At 38.8% G+C, this 21818-nt stretch overlaps 1 protein-coding gene across 1 annotated transcript; it reads right to left on the reverse strand.

Moving 5' to 3' along the window:
• Positions 1 to 469: 469 nt before the first annotated feature.
• Positions 470 to 20833, reverse strand: ptprna (protein tyrosine phosphatase receptor type Na). The gene is made up of 24 exons (XM_030757535.1): positions 20488 to 20833; positions 17315 to 17365; positions 11899 to 12009; positions 11592 to 11706; positions 11360 to 11507; positions 10986 to 11181; positions 10552 to 10704; positions 10265 to 10402; positions 10106 to 10140; positions 9774 to 10015; positions 9466 to 9552; positions 9267 to 9346; positions 8607 to 8671; positions 6685 to 6894; positions 6186 to 6452; positions 5924 to 6071; positions 5730 to 5803; positions 4839 to 4916; positions 4594 to 4713; positions 3642 to 3808; positions 2782 to 2835; positions 2546 to 2610; positions 1719 to 1792; positions 470 to 1598 (listed from the first exon to the last, which is right to left on the reverse strand). The coding sequence occupies exons 1-24, from the start codon at positions 20561 to 20563 to the stop codon at positions 1527 to 1529; spliced, it is 2826 nt and encodes a 941-aa protein (XP_030613395.1). The 5' UTR covers positions 20564 to 20833; the 3' UTR covers positions 470 to 1526.
• Positions 20834 to 21818: the final 985 nt, after the last annotated feature.

The raw sequence follows: 21818 nt of genomic DNA on the forward strand, positions 1-21818 counted from the left end.
GCAAAGCAAAAAGAAAGTTTTTATAAAACATGAAGCAGAGAAAATAAAGGTTTTCCTGCTGATTTTTCTCAGGCTGTGGTAGCTTATCTTTGCAACGAGAACATTAAGCTTAACTATCAAACAGTTAATAAAATCATAAAATAATTTGAGTTAAAAAAATAATATAATATAGTTATATTTAATTGTTCTTTTTTTTTGTTGTGTGGCCTCATGCTTGTTATGAGAAAAAAACTTTAACCCATAGAACATATGAAAGATAGATGTAGCTTAGGGTCTAAAAAGTAAAGCTACTGGTGCAGCACAACCTGCATTCTTTCTAAATGCTAATGGGGGGGTGGGTGTGGGGGAGGGACTCCTCTGGTTCAAAAAAAAAAGTCCAATTGCATTGATGTCTATAGGAGAATCACCATACTGGTCACAATGGTGGAATCAGGAATCCAGGAAACAGAGAACACTGAAGGAATTTGGATTTGTTTTCTGCTGCATCACATCACAAATTTATTTAGGTCAAGTCAAAAATACATTTTTATAGATATTTTCTGTCTGTCTGCTACATGAAATAAACACAATCATCAGGATGAATTATTTACACGAATCACAAGGTCATACATTGAGTAAGACAGTAGAAGAACATTACTTTGTGCAGAAAGGGAGACAGGGAAAGGTACTTCATTAAGTCGAGCATCAATTACAAAAGGACCAGTGCTGAAAGCAAACAATCATGTTTTCAAGGCAAAAAGACATGCCTCAAAAAGAAAAACCTGCCAGAAATCAACACGCCTGACAAAAGAATACAGTATTCAGATAACACGAAACAACACATTCAGAGTTACAGTGGAGAACAACCATACCACGTGTCAGTGGGATGGGTGTCATAAATATTGGATATGTTTTGTCAGGGGATTTGACAGTATTATAACTTTGGTCCAATTTCAGCATTCATCAGAACAGCCAATACAAACCCTGTATTGGTCCTGAAATATCTTTTTGATGTTGGCTGATCATTTGAGGTAATAATTTCCAGTAACAGGCAAAAATTTAATCAGAAGAGTGTAAGATAACTATTCTTTCTGATGGCATGACCACGCTTATTACATATTCATTCATGTGGATTCACACAGGCACAAAGGTTTTCTATTAATTTCCCAACTGATGACCACTTCCTTGTGTAATTTGAAACTTAAGATACTAACATAGAAATCAAATTTGTGCCATACTTGTAAAGAAATTTGATTCTGCTTTTTTTTTTTTTTTTTGCAGAAAGCAAACACAAAAAAACAAAACAAATAAACCCCCCAAAAATCTACAATAAAATCTGATTCCAAAACGTTTTAAACACCCGGACAGAGAGTCAGCAGGAAAAAAAAGTGCAGGTTGAAAGCAAGAGCGGTAATAGCTCCAGTGTGGTCAAGCAGGTTTTTATGTACAGTAATGCTCATACATGACTGAATCATACATGTGTGTCCACTGGAGTGTGTATTCTTTTGTGTCTGCATGTCATCGTTGTATCCATCAGTTGCTGCATCTTACTGTGGCAGGGCTTTCAAGATGGCATTCACCTCCTCAGCTACTGCTGTCAGGGCAAACTCAAACTGGTCCTGATTAGGTGGAGCAGTGAAGAGAAAAGCCAGAGACAGAGAGAGACATTTGGGTCATCACGGACTCTTTGAAGATCAGGAAAACAAACACATGCACAATCACACACAGATAATGTGTACCTTGGTGCGGACAAGGCCAGGTCTCTGGTCTCTGATGTGCTCCAGTGTGGCTGCAATGTCGATCTCCTTCACTCCTAATGACATCAAGAATAGTAGCGGCATCACTACTAGTTTTTTTAAAGTTTTCCTGATGCCAGGAAATCCACCACTCCACAACTTTTCTTTTTGGTGTTAAGCTCCATCACTTTAAATCTGTTTTCAGGTGATGTGGATGTAGACAATTCACAAAATTGATTTGTTGAGGTCATTTGTGAAATGTTAGAATTGACATGAAATGCTAAGGAGCTCATATTCATTTGTTTTACTAAAAATAAATCAGTCTTTGCTATATTCTCGTAAAGAGCCAGAGAACATCTAGATGTCTAACTCCAGGTTGAAGTCTAAACAGCAACCCTGTCTGATAAATAAAATAAACCCTGACAACAGCAAAAAAAAAAAAAAGCATCTGAAATTAGTTTCAGTAAAATAAAACTTTGATAGTACAGATGTAATTTGATTACAGTTCGCTTCCTGACTCTTTTTAAAGGTTTCTAGTTAAGCTGCTAAACTACTCAGCACAAGAAATACCACAAACATATGCACACATAAGTTTGAAAAAAATAAAATGTATGAGCTATCAGTACCTTACTTTAATATTAGTGCCTTGTAACTATAGCACCCTCTGCTGTACTTGATAGGAAATGCAACTTTACTGTGACTCGAGCCAAACTTTGAAAAATGTTTCATTACAATTTTTCTCATCTTGCATCATCTGTGGGCTGCAAGTCATAAATATTAGGCATGGATATACTGTATCTGAGTAATGTTTTTGCTTTTGAGCAACTCACCCTTGGCCATGCGGTTCAACACCATGTCAATAAGGATGTATGTGCCAGTCCTGCCAGTGCCATCACTGTGGGAGTGCCAAAAACGCACAGGGATAAAGCAAACATGATTTTCCAAAGTGTTCTACTTCAAATTACCCTCTAAACAGAAAATTCATTTTGTGGATGTCTGCAGTTTCTGGTGTTCCACAGAAATCTGTGACCCGACACGCCCCTGAATATCTTCCTTTCATTTTTACCTGCAGTGAACGATGATTGGACAGGATCGACCTCTGTAACATTTATTCACCTTCCTGAAAAGCAGAAACATGGGACAGAAGAGAAAGAAAAGGACAAAGGACAAGATGTTCTTTGTTATAAAATATCTATGTTAAAGGTTACAACTGACCTTTTTCACAGTAAAATAATATCTAATTAGTAATAAAGAAATGACAAATTCTGCACCACACAGGAATAAGATCTCTTATGCTGTTTTGAGTATTTGTGGAATATCCCAATGAGAACAATGTAAATGATCGTGTTGGAAATACCAGGGATGGAATGAGTGTAAATGACAGATAAACACAACAAGATCAGGAATGGCAGAAATTTGATTGGACAGAAAAATTAGATACTGCATGAGGGTGCGGAGGACAGTGAGGTGGTGAAAACAGGATAGAAAAAGTAGAGAGGAAGCCACAGATTCACTGTCCCTCTTGCAGTAGCCAGTCACACCTGCCAATGCTCATTTTTGTGACTATGCAACTGGAGCCAGAGTACTAGCTGCAAACCACAAAAATGACACTGGGAGATGTTAAAATACAAACCTGTCAGCCTGCACACTGGGGTAGAGGGAGAGAGAGAGTGTCAGAGGTGATGGATTAAGCTCGAAATGAATAACATGGAAACTGATTGTAAACAATGACAAATGGCAGGAAGAATGAAAAACACAGAAAAGAGATGGACATGAAGGCGATCAGCGGGATTAAAATCCACCGATGTGACTACTGTAATAGTTCATATGCAAGTGTTTAGATATATATTTGCTTATATAGTCTTGTGGCACCTGTATAAACCAAGGGCAGTCTGCATATGTATGTGTTTGTGGATAGTTTCTAACCTGCGGAAGTCAAGCAGTGGTCGTGTGGAGGTGGGGATGCCATCAGCCGGCCAGCTCAACAAGTGAAACTGGGTCAAGGTTCTTGTCTCCTGCGTCTGGACATTTTTCAAGTAGAAGCTACGCACCAGGAAATCCTTACACCAGATGTGCTCTGACACTAGATTCACCTGATAGACGCAAAGACACAGAGGGGGGAAAAATGGTGGTGGTGGTGGGAGTGGGGAAAAGAAGGTAAAAAGATATGACTCCTTTGAATTATATCATAATTTAAGAATGCCGTGATTCAACTTGCAAGATTTGGTCAGATAAACCTCCAGGGGAAAAAGAATAGGTTATACATACTTATAATTATAAGTTAAAAGTTAAAATGATTAAACATGAAACACCATGCTATGGAAATACCCTTTAGTACACACAAGGTACAGTATAGTAAATCTAGGTCTAATCTGTTTTATTCACTACTGTGTATATGATTCATCTCTTTTGTTATATATTCCAGGCACAGGCTAACACAGAGAGACAGATAACTTTAAGTCACACCAACAACAACTTCAGAATGACCAATTAACCTGACGAGGATGTCTTTGGACAGGTTCAAACATCCATGGTAAATGGACTGTAGTTTATGTACCTTTTTTTCCTCTCACCCAGAACTAAAAGCACTTTTTCCAAAAAGAAAAGGATTTTTAGACTTCTACTTGGTGGAACATTGACACTAAGGTCATTCAGGATAGGCAAGTCTAGTATACTTTATATTAAAGTATACATATTTTCTTGCCTTTGTCGGCAGCCATCCTGAGATTTCAAATGCCTAACAGGCCTGACCAAAAAAAAATAATCATAGAAGAGGATGTGTGGCAATTTTGGTACTTGTATCCACCTTTGAAAGGTTTCTCTGTAATGGTATCTTCTGCACTTTATGGGAAAGGTAAAAATTAAACAGGAAATTAACCTCATAGATGTGGTAGAGGGATGAGCCTTCATCAGGCCAGTATCGTTCACACTGCTTCTCTCCATCCTCCACCAAAGCTGTCATCATCACAATCACTGTGCAGCCATTCTCCCACACCATCTGTAAGTTGAAAAGCGCCAACACACATGTACAGACACACATTGCTTTAAGAATTCCCCGCAGATGCATTGTTTTATTATTTATATTGCACAGGATAAAGAAAGCAGAAGGAAGCCTGCACTGACCTGCCAGAAATCAGCAACAGTATGGGGAAGAGGTCCCTGTGTGGCAATATAAGATGGTTGGCGAGGATCATGATCGAACTGTTGATTAAAAACAAAGGAAAAAAAAGGTCTCTTGAAATTCCTGCAAAGAACTTTCTGATATGAGTTACAGGAAGTCCAGATGCAAAAAGCCCCCACAGTTTTATATTTTCATAAAATCATAATGAAAACATTTGCATGGAAAGGGTTGAGAGCTGCTGATGGAAGGGTTGTATGTTGTCATACAGCACATCTAGGTAGCAGTGTTAATTTCGTTGATGAAATATTTTCGTCATAGTTTTCGCCAATGACCCTTTCTTCCATGACGAAAACAAGACCATAACTAAATTAAAACCACCTGAAAGGATAAAAACGATGACGAAATTAATTGACACTTTTGTCTTGACGAAAGTGTCAATTAATTTTGCAAGAAGATTAATTGACACTTTCGGAACTGGTTTCGTCTTGACGAATCGTCATCGTTTTTATCCTCTTAGGTGGTTTTAAATTAGTAATCGCCTCGTTTTCGTCAAGAGAGAAAAAAAGGGTTGTTGACGAAAACTATGACGAAAATAATTTTGTCAACTAAATTAACACTGCTAGGTAGCTACAGTAATTATGCTTCAAGAGTTTTCTTATATTCCATTAATGACTCAGTACTTCATAAAGTCATCTATCCAACAATAGAGTATTACTCAAACTGATACCTGTAGATGCAACTGATTAAGCGCTATTTGCATACTGTATAAGAATAACTAAAGAATGGCTGTATCTTTAAAGCTTCATTTTGGATTAGTGGGGAAATCACCAAGTAACATTAACTATCACACTGTCACATGCTATATATTTTTGCATTGCTTGAGGAATTCTTACAATGATGCTGGCATTGATATAATCTTGTTTATTTGGGTTTACATCAGTCTTCAGTTTCACGCGGGAGTGATCATCTGGGAAAACAAGAGTTTAGGCATAAACTGTGTTTAAAGACTGGTGATGCTTTCAGCTTTTGCCATTATGATGTACAAAATACAGAAATTATAAAAAGCGTCACATATCAGTGAACTAACAGGGGAGAGCTTCGGCATGTCTGTTTTTGTCCATGTTGTCTGGGGATTGCGCCACAGCTACTGAACTGGGTTCTGCCTGATACGAACACAAAGCTTCCCACTCCTTCTGGCGACGGTCCTTATTACGCAGGTGATCCTCCATATATGCCTGGGGGAGAGACGGGATACAAGGAATAAATATTTGCTTAAGTCTTTCAGTGGAGAATCCGTTTCATCAACTCGGAGTACATTTACTGTCCACTCTGACTGTGTCTTCACTCACTAGTATCATGTGACCGGTGGAGATGTCCATGTTGGACTGGGCAGGCTCCTCACTCCAGGATGGGGTGGAGCTGTGGGTGGAGGATGGGCTGTGCTGGGGACCATCACTGAACTGGGAGGAAACACTGCTGACACGGGATGTATCTGTACCCCTCCGTCCACCTGCACCCGTGCCTATGGCAGGTCCCGGCATGCTGCTGCTCACTCCTCCCACACAGTCCTGGCGGCACAGGGAGGATTTAGATGCCATGTGCTGCCGACATAGCTCCTGAACAGACAGAAAACTGCATTACTTTGGCCATTAAATGCACAAACTATAGACAACTAACTGCCCGATTTAAGAGATGAGTTTTCAAGCTATTCTCGATAATGTGGTATTCATTATCTTTTTTCCAATCCATTATGATCAATTATGAAAATATATCAAACAATTCAATATAGAGTTCAAAACAGACACTCATATATAAAGGATTTTCATCAGTCCCCTTATGTTGCCTTACCTGGTAGTCAAAATGTGTTTCTGCTCCTCCCTCTGGCCCCAGGCCAAGCTTGCCATTGGCCACTTGCTGAGCATAGTGCCTGAGACAAGCTATGGCCATGGCCAATACTAGCACACCTCCAACAACTGCCATGGAAACAAGGGTGATAACTGTCCCACTGGAGCCCTGGGAAACCCTGGTTACCTGAGGGAGGCCCCGTGCATCTGTCCTCTAGAAAAAAAGGCGATCATAAAGAGTGGTGAGTAAGATATGACAGGTGGGCAGGAACACAATAAAAAAACAGGTTGTTAACTCCATTTTTCAACATGTGCATCAATAGTCAATCCAAGCTAAGCTGCTCCAGCAATTCCACCCTCACTGCTGCAATTCAAAGGTCACTCATTTCATTTTACCAACAGAATTGCTTCTCTGTAACTGCACTTGACAGCAATCTGTGCTCAGTGAGCAGCTGAGTTAAGTTTAAAAGACGGAGGTCTGAAAGGTCAAGGTGTTGTGCCCCAGAACTCATTAAAAAGACAGCTGAGGCTCCAGGAGATCAGCCAACCATCTCATACAACATGCCATGCAACAGTGCTGTAAGGTACAGTCTGCCCCTAAGTGTCATTCCACCTATTCTTCAACTTCATCTTTACTTGCAAACAATTTTCACTATGCTACCCACTCCAACAGAACTCACCAGTACTGCTTTGCCAGTTTAATACTAAGGCATCTGCACAGTGGTGTTCCTGTATAACCAAAATGTCAGTCCAAAGAGAAAACTAATAAAATTAATAATGAATCCACCAACCAGCCTTGAAGGGGCTAATTAAAATTGAATGCTAACATAGGGAAGAAAATCAAAAGCCACTAGTGACCTGGACAACAGTAACCAAAGAGACAGAGGTAGAGAAACCTCATTTGAAGAAGTATATTTACTTTGTCCTAACTTTACAGTATATTATATTACCATTTCTAGGACAAGCATTACCAGCATTAATATGTACTGTATGTTAAAAAATGCAAAGAAATTTTCCTTAGTTTGTAATATTTGATCAAAACTTAGTAATTAGTGAAAAGAGACAAATGCATCATTTGTATAAAATGCAGCCTCGTTTTACACCTCTGATGAGTAAAAAGAGTAAAAACATCAGTTCGTGCTATTTCATCACATCAGTAGCAGACACACACACACACACACACACACACACACACACACACACACACACACACACACACACACACACACACGTTGGCAACATGGCTCTGATATTATCTTTGTAGCTCTGAAAGCAATTGTGTGTGTGTGTGTGTGTGTGTGTGTGAGAGAGAGAGAGAGAGAGAGATCCTTATATTCAATCTATATGTGCATTTTGGAAATAACGATCGATTACACACAAGGAGCAGCACATGAATGACGATCAGAGGCTAGGAATCACGCTGTTTGTGTGAAACGGTGAATAATGAGGTTAATGACACTGGTGACTGTTACCATAGCACCTGGGATCTGGGAGCCACAGTATGGGTGAGGTGGGGGAGGAGACGGAACACCATGGCAACAAGTGAATTGCTGGTTGTTGGGAGGTGTTGCCTCACTTACTGGTTCTGGCCACCAAGGTTTACACATGCATAAAAACAGTTGTATACAGTACAAAGTTTAGTGATGGTGTTAACAAAGGTTACTTTATCTGTGAAGGTAATAAAAATGATCATAATCAAGATATTCCCACTGAGCAACCCACTATTTCCAATCCTGATTTCCTCTGAAATTTACTGATTATTCTCAACACTTTCCTAGCTGTATATGTAACTCAAGTCACGGTATCAGTACTAACTGAAACCACAAAGGACAACCAAAAATAAAGAAGAGGAGTACGTCCGTGATTAGATTAGAGAGAAAATGTTAAAAAGAAAAGATGAAATGTGTCCATGTGTGTATCAAATACCTCTCCCACACCAGTCTGCACAATCTTCAGACCTGTCTCAGACTCCAGGAAATTCTTTTCAGATACTGTTGGAGTGAAAAAACAACAGGCTTTGTAAGATTGGATCTAACACTGCAAACTGACTTCTGCATACTGCCTGACAAAAACACATTTATTTCTGATGTTTCAGTGCTCCATCAGGCAAATGGTTCAGGGAAAAGAAATGCCTATATTGTCTATAACACTACAACCCATCACATTCTTTATGTATTACAGATAGAAACGAATAACAACACAAAGTGAATACAAAATAGTGTCCCTATATATATATATATATATTTTAAATTGGTAGATTGCAATGTGGGACAATGTAATGTAAGCATATAAGAAAGGTAAAATGTATTAGTAGTAGACTCAATAGTTTTCTTACACTTATATCTTCTCTTTTTTTAACCCCAATATCTGTTAAACTGCTATTTGATTATATGTCCCCAATCTTGTATTCATCTCAGTGTTTCAGTGGGGGTGCATCTAAAGATTGGAAACATATATTTTTGAGCATCATATTTATGCATTTATTGTCAGACCACATATAACATGAAACAAAAATCTGCGAAATTATGTTTAAGCTTGTGTATATGTGGATAAATAAGAGTTTGTGTGCCTGTGTTTGAGTCTTACCCGCTTTAGCAGCGACCTCTGCTGCAGTCATGTTGTGCTCATTCTGCCGGATGCGGAAAGTCAGTGCAGGACCAACGACGCTGGCAACAAATAAACACAGGGACAGACAGGCTGACTAGTTGAAAACTATACAAATGCTGTAATGAAGAGTAAAATAGCAACTCTCTCACACATTAAACATATATAACTGCAGTGTTACCTAATGTTGATGAAGCTGCTAGTTGTCAGGTGTATTTTATCAGCCAGCAGCTCCAACATCTTGACTCCATCGTACAGACTCAGGGTACTACAAATGAAACAAACAGCATTATTCTTGTTGTAAGCACAATTTTAAATGAATATCTTGTTTTCTGGTCTTTACAGTTCACAGCAGACTATTATTACATAGCATTTATCAAAACATCTATTACACAAATCATTAGCAACTCAAGCAAAGTTTTTTTTAATGTTTCAGATGTGTTTATCGTGAATAGAAGAAATCACTGTTGAATTCAATCAAGTGCTAACCTCCGATTAGTGACAATGTATCCATACTCCTCTTTGGCTCCTGTGCCCTCAACTACTGGCAGCCCCTGTTCCTTAAAATCTTGTCCAACCTCAGCAGGTGCGGCCTGCGGAGGCTGAGAGGCAGACGGCGGGAGGCTGGGACTCTTGGATGAAGGTGTAGCTTGGACTAAGGCAGAGGAGGGGACAGGGGCACCAGGAACAGGCTTCTCCGGTTTATTGGACACACTGTCTGTTTTTAACAGCTGCATTTAAGGGGGAGAGGAGAAAACATGTCCTTGTAAAAACTTGTTATTACATTTTGTAATCACTGCTATCAGTAGATGCTGACTTACTTCCTTGAGGGTGTTGAGATCTTTTTCGACTGGATCTATGAATAGAGAGACAAACTGTTTTAGATAAATACTAAATTTCATATACTCAACTTGTAGGGATAAGGATATTTCTTTATTTAAGATATTAAAATTTAATTGTTTTCCTGTTTTGTTTATTACCAAGTTGGGGGGCTGTAGCAGTTTTGCCTTGGTGCTGCAGCAGCGTGAGGGCTAGCTTATAGAGCTGCTCCTGACTGAGGTCTCTTGGGTCAACTCTGTACTTCTGCAAGACACTCGACATCCTTTGGAGCAAGTCATCTAACACAGGACAGCAACATTACCATTATTTTTCCACTAATCATTTTTTAAGCATATCTGCAGATTATGCAAGTACATCCATAGTGTAGATATGTGTGTGGTGTTGTGTTTATGTTGTATGCCATTGTGCTTAAGTTCCTTTTCCTTACCATTGTTTCCAGATAATATGTTATATTCTTGAGGAACTTTCTTATTCTGCAAGAGTTGCTGCCTGCCTGCAGTACCAAGCCTCTCCTCTAGGGTGTAGTCTTCCACATAGTCCACTGGTATATCCAACTCCAAGTCCTCATAATAAGGCAGACCTGCTCATAACAGGTATGGTAGGAAAATCAATTGGTTGCAATTGGTCCAACTTATAAGAAAGGCTGCAGCTCTTAAGTTTTTATTACAAGTAAAAGGAAAGTGTTCCAGACTTCTGTCCTTTTTATGTCTATAGGTGTTTTCTGCACAAGAAACTAAATGTGTGCATGAGTTTTCATAGTTTATAAACTGTGTTTATTAAACATTTTTGTTTTCTTTTAAACTATGTATTAAGTTGGTTCAATATTTTCAGAAAAAAGTCTTTCTGTTTTGAATTTTATACCTGCAGGAACCATGGAAGCAGCGCCTCTGTGGCGATGAGACGGCTGTGCAGATGCCAGGTAAAGAGACAGAGCTTCCAGCAGCAGCTGCCTATCGCGCTCTCGCTCTCTCTGGTTGGCTTGGGACCTTGAAGAAGGACGGGCATAAGCACCTCCTGCACCCATGAGCGATCGCTCTACTTCATCCTGGTACCTATGCTGTGATTGGCAGAGACAGTACACTATTACCTGTCATACAAGATGTAAGCTGTGGTACATTAGTATGAGCAATATTCTCATATTAGTTCACATAAAATATGCAACATTTTGTCTACACCTGTGCATGAAGCAGTGTTGCAAACACATCAGTTGCTGCCTAACAGTGTGTGTTTTATACCTGGCGGTATGTGTATGGGTCCATGGATGCTGTCTGCATGCGCAGTGGGGACTGAGGAGGGTCAACAATCATGTAGTCCACATATTTGCCACCAGGAGATGTGGAGTCCGACTTTGAACTTTGGTGGTGGGAGGTGTGCTGTTTGGGCCTGGCAACCAGAAAATAATTGAGTTAATGTGTTTTACAAATATACATTTCTCAGCCAGTTTCACAGTAACTAAGGTGTACTTACTGAGAGAAATGAGACAAGGACGAGGAGTTTGGCTTTGAGGAAAGTGTGGTATGAGGAACTCTCTTCAGCTCCTTTGACAAAATATACTGAGTAATGTCATCCTGCCATGACAGCCCTGCATACACAGATGGAAATTAATCTAAAAAAAATGCCGAACCAAAAAACTGCAAAACCAAACTGCATGTGAGGATTACAGAAATACAGACAAATAAATATCAGTGCTCTCTGCTGACATTATGAATGAGTTAAGCAACTTACTGCTTTATCATAGCTATATATTATTGCTGTCTATTATGTTCTGTCTCACCTTCTAGCATGAGCTGTTTCAGAACTTCTTGCATCCTCTTCAGGACAGGAACCGACACCTGGTACTGGACCAGGTCCTGCTTAGAGCTTCGACACTGACCAAACAACCCATCTGAAATACACACATGAACAAGAATGTAATTATGAAACCCCAGTTTTACCATGGGCAGCCTGCTGAGATTTTGATTCCTGGTCCAAAATACAACAACTAATCTGACTGATTTTTTTGATTTTTTTTTTTTTTTACTTCAGATTTAAAGGACTTTTTGATGTGCAGGAAATCAACAAATAACACTTGAATTTTTATGTAGCTGTGCCAGTCTCAGGTACTGGTATTGTGCTGCTGCATCACTGGCATCCTGCCATATCTAATTACAGTTATGACAAAAAAAAAAAAAAAACTTCTTCAAAGGCAGAGAAAAGTGCAACACTTGAACAGAAGGGAGCAATCATTAACTTTTTTCCTCGTTTAAAATGTCTACCGTGTAAAAAGGCCCTCAGGAGAAATTAATCTCATAACAAAGACATCACCATATGAGAGAAACTATTATATTTTTATATCTCAATAAGCCTCTGAGAATGAACCCATTATTTCACAAGGCATCAAGTGAAGTTTTGTCTTTTGTGATTTTTAAAATTTTTTTTGTGTGCTCAAACTTTATGCATTTCAATACAAATGGTTCCATTGACAATGCCACTGAGGTTATTTTGTCATAGATGTAATTCTTATGGTGGCCCACTCTGCACTAGCCCACAGAAATGAGTCATACTGTAGTTTTGAAGTACAGCCCACACACTTATACTGTTTGTCACAGTTCTTTTGAAAAGCTCCTGCCACCATCTGTGTGTGTATGTGCTTTTGAAAAATTGAAGCCGCTAACCTGCAGGTAGCTTCATGGCAACAGAAATATTATTAGCATATCCTCAGTATTACCTGTGGACTATTCTCTTTTTGTTATCATGAAGTGCATTCGTCATCATGCATCTACTCTTCAGTGATCAATCCTTGAGAGCTTTTAAGTTTGATTTGCTGCACTGCAGGCCTATTGAACTGTACTTAGGTAAACAATGAAATGCAATATAAATAATTACCCATTCAAATAATAAATAAACCATTAAAATTAAAGTTTGGATTAAATGAAAAAGGTCAGGAATCAGTAGAAAAAAAAAAAAAACGGTCCATGCTCCACACAGATGGCATGAAGCTATTGACAACACACAGTAGGTTATCTAAGTGAGCTAGATGCAGACAAATGAATCGCTGCGAAGATCGAAATCAGATATAGAAGGCTTGAGTTTCTAATCTGTATACTCAGTTTATTAGGACCTAGCTTGCTAGACTGCTGTGTGATAGGAATAAAGATAAAGCAGAGCAGACTCTGTTTTAACTGGTGCACTGATGAGTCACCACAGCAACTACACCAGCTAAATCTCACACAACCCGCTTTGCCACAGTGAGGGAATTGTTATAGTGAACAGCTTAGAGAGGATTAATGTGTTTTTATAGCCGCACATTTTATATGAAGCAGCTCACGTTTATTTTTTAATTGAAAAAGTCAGGCGCCATGCAGGAGGAGTTGCACGTGTTGTGTCAGGTCAGATACTGGTTTAAAAGATGCTTTTGCCCCCCAGAAAGTGATTGTAATAAAATCAACAAAATGTGTTTAAGACTTTTGCTACAAGACACTCTGTTACGCCACTAAGTGTGGTAAAGACTAAGTATACTATTGCGTTTTATTTTTATTTTAGAGATACAGAATGTAACCATTCTTATAAAGACATAATGGTGCAAACTCCCCACTAAAACAACTAAAGGGCGCAGATTTTTTTTTTTTTCAATTCAAAATGTGTATCTCACCCTAATGATTACAAAGTCTGACATCAAATGACAAATTTATTGATGTTGATGATGTGACATCCTGGCAGTGTATTGCACTAGTAGAGTACATTGCTGTTATTATTTCTGGTGAAAGGACTGATGACAGAAAGAAGATGGGCAGGAGGAAGCAGAATGGAAGACAAATCAAGACAAGCCAGCAAACTGCATGGCTTGATTGGCTTGGGATTATTTTGAGAGCTTGGGTTATTTCAGTAGATGTCATTTTTGTGCAGGGAACATAGGATATTGATTTTTATGTTGTTGTCCAAAAGAAGCCAACAATATAAGAAATGCAACAATTAATTTTAATTATGTCATTTAAAAAATTCTCCCAATAATAATTTTCCCACTCAACTAAATGTGGTTACAAACATCAGTACTAGTTATTCATATCCTTGAAACAAAGGTATGTATCGTAACAATCAAGCTGCGAAACAGTAGTCTGTTTATTGGTGATTTTTTTCTTTTTTTTAGGTCTAATTGCTTCTATCACTACCTGAACAGCAGCAACAAAGAAACATTAACACTCAGCACTCTGAGTGCTCAAATAGAGTAGAAAAGCACCATATAAGTATCAGTCCATTTGTTAGGAAACAGTCCCACTGCAATATATTTCATAAACTACAACTGCTGTCCCACTGATAGAAAACCTGCAACAGTAGTTTCATCTTGTGCCCTGGCAGTTTTCATCACAGGCGTGCTTCTGGCATATAATGTAAAACAAAAATGAAAAAAATATGTATGATTTTTACAACCAGATTGAAAAATGATTTGATAGTTTGGTCCTACAGCTACATGTACTGTGTAAGGACAAGCTCAGCCCTATCATCAGTGCGTAAGCTTTTGCATTCACTCAAATTCGTAGTGCCACACTAAAGAATTTAGCATGTATTGCTACCATATCAAAAACCTCCATACCTTCCTCAGTAGACTGACTTTGTTATACATTAACTACCACAGATGCAAGGTGACAAGGTCAGGGTGCTACAGTATACCTCCATTATATTGCCAAAAGTATTCATTGTCTGCCTTCACACACATATGAACTTGAGTGCATCTCTTTCTTAATCCATGGGGTTTAAAATGGTATCATCTCACCCTTTGCAGCTATAGCAACTTCAGCTCAAGGTTTTCCACAAGGTTTAGGAGGATTTTTGGGAATTTTTGACCATTCTTCCAGAAGCACATTTGTGACGTCAGACACTGATGTTGGACAAGAAGGCCAGGCTTGCAGCCTCTGCTCTAATTCTGCTCTAACTCACTCATCCATGTCTTTATGGCCCTTGCTTTGTGCACTGGTGTGCAGTCATGTTGGAACAGGAAGCTTCCTACACAGTCTTCTCGCACTAATCTGAAGGCCAAATGAAGGTTGGAGGTCTGTAACGACTGACTCTGTAGAAAGTTGGCAACCATTGCACACTATGTGCCTCAGCATATGATGACCTCGCTCTGTCATTTTATGCAACCTACCACTTCATGCCTGAGTTGCTGTCGTTCCCAATCATTTCCACTTTGTTATAATACCACTAACAGTTGACTACAGAATATTTAGCAGCAAGAAAATTTCTGGACTTGTTGCTGGAATTCACTGAAATCTTGAGAGAGACTCATCCTTTCACATGTTTGTAGAAGCCAAGATGCTTGGTTTATATGCCTGTGGCCATGGAATTGATTGGAACACCTGAATTCAATGATTTGGATGGGTGAGTGAGAGTACTTTTGGCAATATAGCATATATACAAAGATGTATGACCTTGGTCTGGGTTTAGCAGGCTTTCTACATTACATCGATAATGCCTGCAAAAACAACAACATAAGCAGACTAGACTGACTGAACCTTTAAAATGCCACAAACAGGCCAACAACTGAGGGGCAAACAGAGTGTAAGATTCTAAGAAATGCAGGGATCCTTGGTGAATCTAAAAACACTTCTGCCTGGAAGAGACTGGCATCAGTAAAAACTACAGGCCTCAGCATAAAAACCTGGATCGTGCAGAGCAAAATGTGTCACTGCACACTCAACTACTTCTACCAAATGTATGCAGAATAAATGAGTGGCTGCTCCACATACAGCCTGTTCCACAGTATAAACAACACATCCTTTCACAGACACAAACTCAAAGTAGCTGAAAGGAGGTGTGTATTTAATACACTAATGAGGAATACAGTAAGACACAATTACTGTTCTTTCTCATTGTAGGCACACAGCAGCACTAAAGATGAAATGGGGATTTCACTACAATAATCCCTGAAGTATTTAGATTTACTACAAACATATAGAAGACTCTGTTTTACTAAGTACTGCTCAAGATGATTGTGAATGTATCACAACCTGAGTGAAACCTTAGAGGACATCATAGAATAAAGCCATATGTCTATGTTAGGTTGAAGCAAAAATGACACTTTGCAGCTCATTAAACTATTTGCTCTGTTCAGTTTAAGAAGTCACACCTACTGAGCTTGTAGTTAAGCTAGAGAATTCAAACCTTATTTTTGGTGTTGGCTTATCACTTTTAACCCTGGAGTCCATTTCCAGTAAAATATTTGTGCTACAATTACTACCTGTTTAATTACATAAATTACTGCAAACATTAATAGTCACTGAACCTATTGTAAAACACTCAGTTCTCAAAGACAAACAAAAACTGTTCTTGATGCTTACCAGGACATGAAAAATGTCATTCAGGACCTTCATTCTCAACACACACACAGTGGGGATATGTTCTCTCTACAGCCTTAATGGGTTTTTTTTTTAATGATTTTACACAGTTGCTGTTTTTCTCCGTCTTATACATTTAGTTAGGTGTTAGTCACAGGACCTGCAGTGTCTACAGGAGCTGTGCTGTTATGCTCATTGTGGACTGTGGACAAGCTAAAAAAAATTAGGTCAATTAGTCTTTGTTGGTGTCTGACAAACACTGACTGTTTACAGCTTATTTTGCTTAGTAGGTCCTGGAGGTGGTACAGAGATCGATGGTGAGAAAAAGGGCACATTACATCCACTTGGACTGTTTTTCTCCCAGTGTTGTCAGACATGCTGATATCTGTCTCTGTGTTTGCTCCTGGGCAGCTCATCCATTTAGTATTCTGTCCAGTGATTGCGTGTGTGCGTAAGTGAAGCTTCCACGGGGAAGGACGTAAGTGTGTGTGTGTGTGTGTCAGTGACTCATCGCTGTATTAGCACAACAACTGTGGGGGTGTCGACCTCACTGTGATGTCAGTGTTGCTATGGAGACAGTGGGTCAGGGGCGGGGCTTAGATAAAAATGAGGAAAAGGAGAGGGGCAGGTGACTGAGGCAGTGGTAAATAAGGTAAAGAGAGGAAAAATCCATAATTCGTGTTTGTATGTTTTTATACGCAGTCTGCATGTCAGTATGCTTCCAGTGTGTGCATCTGTGTGTGTCCAGCATCAAGGGCTTAACATCTAGTATGCTGTAGTGTTACAGAAGGATTAAGAAAGTGGTCTGTCTAAAAAGTTTAACACGTTCAAGAAAGCCATTTGATTGTGTTTGCCTATGCACGTGTGTAGAGTACTCACCATCTGAGCAGAACTGATCCCTTGTGCACAGTTTTCGCTCAAACAGGCAACCTGAGACAGAAACACAAAGAGAAAGCTAACAAGCACTCAGCGTAAAATCTTTTACAGTAATTTCCATGGAAACGACTGCCTTAACGCACATTCAGAGGGCAGAGATGAGACAAAATGAGCTTAACCTTGGCTTTTTCGTTTTAATGAGATTCAAATGTACTGCTCAGTGGTAACCAAAACACAAGCACCCACAATCGTCACCCTGCCTTTCATATCCAAATGCTACTAAAGTCTATGAAAGCATGCACCGCACTTATTATTTAAATAAGAATAACCCTGTTATGTAATGGCACAGGTGTTTTAATAACTCCCTGAACCCTATTAACCCAAAAATTATTAAATTATTAAAGCTATTTTTATTTTCATTTCTGATGAAATGACATGGTAAAAATGTTATCTGTGTTTGAACAAATGTATTTGATAAGCATGGTTGAAGACAAAATGTTCATGACCTTTAAATTTTGTGGGTATGAAATACATATTTGTTAACACTGTGATTAAACATGGGTCCAAATAAGAATCCTGTCATTATATATTTTGGTGTATTTCACTGTGATTCATTTGTAGTTGTTACACTACTTTTTATTTTAGGTCAGTGAATAAGACCTTGGAGGGTATGGCACTGTGGGAAAGAGCAGGTGGCTGGTGATAGATAGGAATGTAACCCAGCAGAATATGCATGAGACAACACTCCCTGTCTGTTTGTCTTTTTCTCTTACCATCAAAGCTTGAGTCTCTTTGCATGTACCAGACAATAAATCAAAATAAAATAAGTATGTACAGTATGTGGGCCAGAGTGGGTACATGCTAAATGAAATCTCAGTAAACTAGCTGGCTGGCTGAATTGATCTGTCTGTGCATGTTTATCTAAACACAAACTCGAGCAAAGATTGAGAATGATTTTCTCTACCTTTAAATGAAATGACGCAGTACCTAAAAATGACTCACTGCTTAGAAACAGACAGACTGCAAAAACACAGTGCATGTATTTTGTATTGCAGAGAAGCCCTGAAACTTTAATTTAATGAGTGACATTAATGAAGCAAAATCTTACAATCCTAAATACAAATTGGAAGCCTTTTACAAACAATAAGTCAAAGATGTGTTTGTATGGCACTGACGTCAACATACCCACCACAGAAGATGGTTAAGCGAACCTTTCAAGTACCTGAAGTAATGCATACACAATTGACCGAGCAAAAAATATATGTATCTGTGTAACTGCAGGGGCTTGCAGAGGGACTGACTGATGCATCATCACAATTAAAAACAAATAACCAAATTAAAACACACACACACACACACACACACACACACACATAAAGAGTTTATTTTCTTCTATTTATGGCTCTGAAAGCTTATTTCCATTAATGGATTTTTTTTAAAAATTCCTGCACATTCTGGTTTCTAAAGCAACAGTGAGGATGACCATAACTGTCTGAACCAGACTCCTGCATGTGTTTGCATGTTATATACTCAGCTGTTATGATTTCTTTGTTAAACTTTCTACAGGCGAGTGCAATAAATCTGCTGCTTCACATCAACAGTCAGAATGGATACAATAAGGATAAAATAAATATTTCTTTTCATAGTAATAATAATCGTCACTAATATACTTTATACATAGAGAACAGTAAAATGTATACTAGAGCATGGTAATGCACCACAAGGTTCCATTGAAACCATTAGCTTTTGTGAGGAAACCTGACCTATTACACAGTGTTTGTTTTGTCAGGCCCTCAGAGAAACAACTGACTGCAGCGACTCAGACACTGGATATCATACAGTCTGTGTGAGGACAGACAATCAGACATATGGATGGATTGTTCATCAGATGAACAGATGGAAGGAGGCATGTGTGAAAAAAGAGAGCTGGAAGGAAAGAAGAGGTGTTAGAGGATGAATGGACAAAGGGAAGCAACAGTGGTTACTGGTTTCTCTCCATGGTGCTGAAATCTGAGCAACACAGTGTTTCATTGTCCTTCAGTGTTTATGCTGTTTCTTATTCTTCAGGTTTTTCAAAGCAACAAGTAATAAAGCAACATTTGATGTTAATGATATTTAATAGAGCTTTTTAAGTAAATACAAGGATATAGTTCACTTCAAATGCTGTATACTGCCAATGATATTTATCATTAATATATAACAGTTTTGTTGTTGCTCACTTGTTTGTTGTTTAAGAAACCTGCAAGAGGGCCGAGACATAAAAAAGAAACAGTTGCTTTTTCAGTCTAATTCTGAATTACTCCCTGGATTTACTGCCTGCATCACAATTCACCACATACTCATGTTACACAGACAATGCATCAATCTACAAAAAGAAATAAACTCATCACCCAACCCAGCTGCCATAAAAAAGCTGAAAGTGTACTGCTGCCATTGTCATAGAAATCCCAGTGACTATTGAATTAGTCTTGTGTGTTTGTTGTCATAGTACTGCTTCAGTTTTTGTTTTTGTGTTTTATATATATATATATATATATATATATATATATATATATATATATATATATATATATATATATATATATATATATATATACTTTTCATCTTGTTTTGCATAGCTTACACACACTAGTGTGGGCGTTATTCATTAACAAGTGGATTTGGCTTCTCCCTTCCCTTCCTTCTACTCTCTTGTCTCTCTTGTCAGTGTAAAAAAAAAAGAGAGCGAGAGAGATAGACTCTAAATAAAAAACATGAGCACCATAAGGCGCGTCACAGTGATATTTTAAGCGTAATCATTCCCTAAATTTATCCCCTAATGCTCCACAAACAGAAACAAAATACTCAGTGTTCAGTTTTTCTTTTCCCTATTACTCCTCGTATTCTCGATCTGTCCTCTGCCCGTGTTTAATCTCATTAGACTGCCATCCTCCGTATTTCCACACACAGCCCATCTCTCATTCAGTTTCTGAACGATAAACACAGTTCTCTAAAATAAATGCACTCATTGCAGAAGCAACCCCCCCCCCAAAAAAACAAACAAAAAAGAGGATAAAGTAGCCTAGCATAGGATGATGCCACTGTAAAGTCATCTGCTGACATCAAACTGCGGGGATAATACCGGAGTGTAATTTCTGATGATTACCGTTCCACTATCATCATTATCGTCGTCTTACCGTATTTATCACAGATTCCTGGTTGGTACAGTACTGTCAGAAGGAGCAGAGCTCGCCATGGTTTAAGGTGTTGCATGATCTTCTGAAGCTTCACAGCAGAGGAGGAGCTGGAGAGAGAAAGATGCGAAGCCCCTCTGCGTTTCCCCTCCTTTAAACGTCCATAATGATAAAAAAGAGCCCGTGCGGTGTCGACAGCTCACATTGAACTCTGAAAGCCCATGTGACTGGAGGGGAAAAATAAAAATAAAAAAATAAATGGGGAGAAAAAAGTAACTCTTCACAGTGACCGGGTGGGGCGTGGGGATTGAGAGAAGGAGGGATAGACTGTTAACATGCAACGTATATCGATTCAACGACAGCACAGTTGCGTAAATAACGTAGTCTGTAGAAACAGGGAGCTCTCTGCCATGTAGGAGATCAACCTGCAGCTACGTCATCACGGCTTTCAGAAAGAGAGAGGAGGTGAACGAAAGCGTTAACTTTCATATTCCACCCATTCGTGAACGTCATGCATTCGTTATCCATAAACTTGTACGTCCTTGCACGTAAAATGTGCGAATGGTTCTATTGCTTCAAATATGTCCACGGTAGACTGACGACAGCACAGCTTCATATTTAATTTCATGTTTCAGACGCAATTTCCATGGCTGAGAGTAAATACGAGTTGTTTTTTTTTTGTTTGTTTGTTTGTTTTTAAAGAAAATTATCTCAACACGTTCTGAAAGCATGACAGCTAAAAGGTATTGGTTTATTATTGCAATCATTAAAATAATGTGCTCCACAGTCAAACATTTGGTGGGGTTGTTGTGCCTTCAAACCTCACATCTGCAGGCGAGGTGGAGATCCTGACCAGAGCAAGGGAGAAGCATTCCCATAGAATACAAACTCCCTGTGCTTTGCCCTTTCAAATTCGAAAATGTTTATGTAGCCTACACATTGATTTGCCAAGCCAAATTTTCCTTTTCCCTGAAGTTACTTTGCCACGCACATTTCGGGAAAACAAAGACCAAAGTGCAAACACTTGATGAGCTATAACTAATGGAAACTGCACGAAATAAAGCAGAAATCCTTTTTTGTTTTGATTGTCTGGTTGTTTTTTTATTTTCCCCGGAGGAAACAGTACCACGACACTTTGTCTTGTCAGGTTGTCCTCTTGCTCCATCTTGTGTTTGTGAAAACCAGTGTGCTTTTTGCTGCTTTGGACTACGACTGCTGCTGCTGAAGGTACACCGCTCTTCAATCAGAAGAATTCATGATGCATTTCTTTTCTTTTCTTTTCTTTCTTTTCTTTTCTTTTCTTTTCTTTTCTTTTCTTTTCTTTTCTTTTCTTT

The sequence above is a fragment of the Archocentrus centrarchus genome, chromosome 21 (assembly GCF_007364275.1).
Source record: "Archocentrus centrarchus isolate MPI-CPG fArcCen1 chromosome 21, fArcCen1, whole genome shotgun sequence".
Taxonomy (NCBI): Eukaryota; Metazoa; Chordata; class Actinopteri; order Cichliformes; family Cichlidae; genus Archocentrus; species Archocentrus centrarchus.

Bases quoted from the DNA above. Each gene is read 5' to 3' on its own strand.
- ptprna (XM_030757535.1), bottom strand. From the start codon at position 20,563: ATGCAACACCTTAAACCATGGCGAGCTCTGCTCCTTCTGACAGTACTG. The intron at 10,141-10,264 runs GTAATAAACAAA...CTCTATTCATAG, and splicing joins TGCTACAGCCCCCCAACTTG to ATCCAGTCGAAAAAGATCTC. The intron at 6,895-8,606 runs GTATTTGATACA...CTTTTTTTCTAG, and splicing joins TGCAGACTGGTGTGGGAGAG to AGGACAGATGCACGGGGCCT.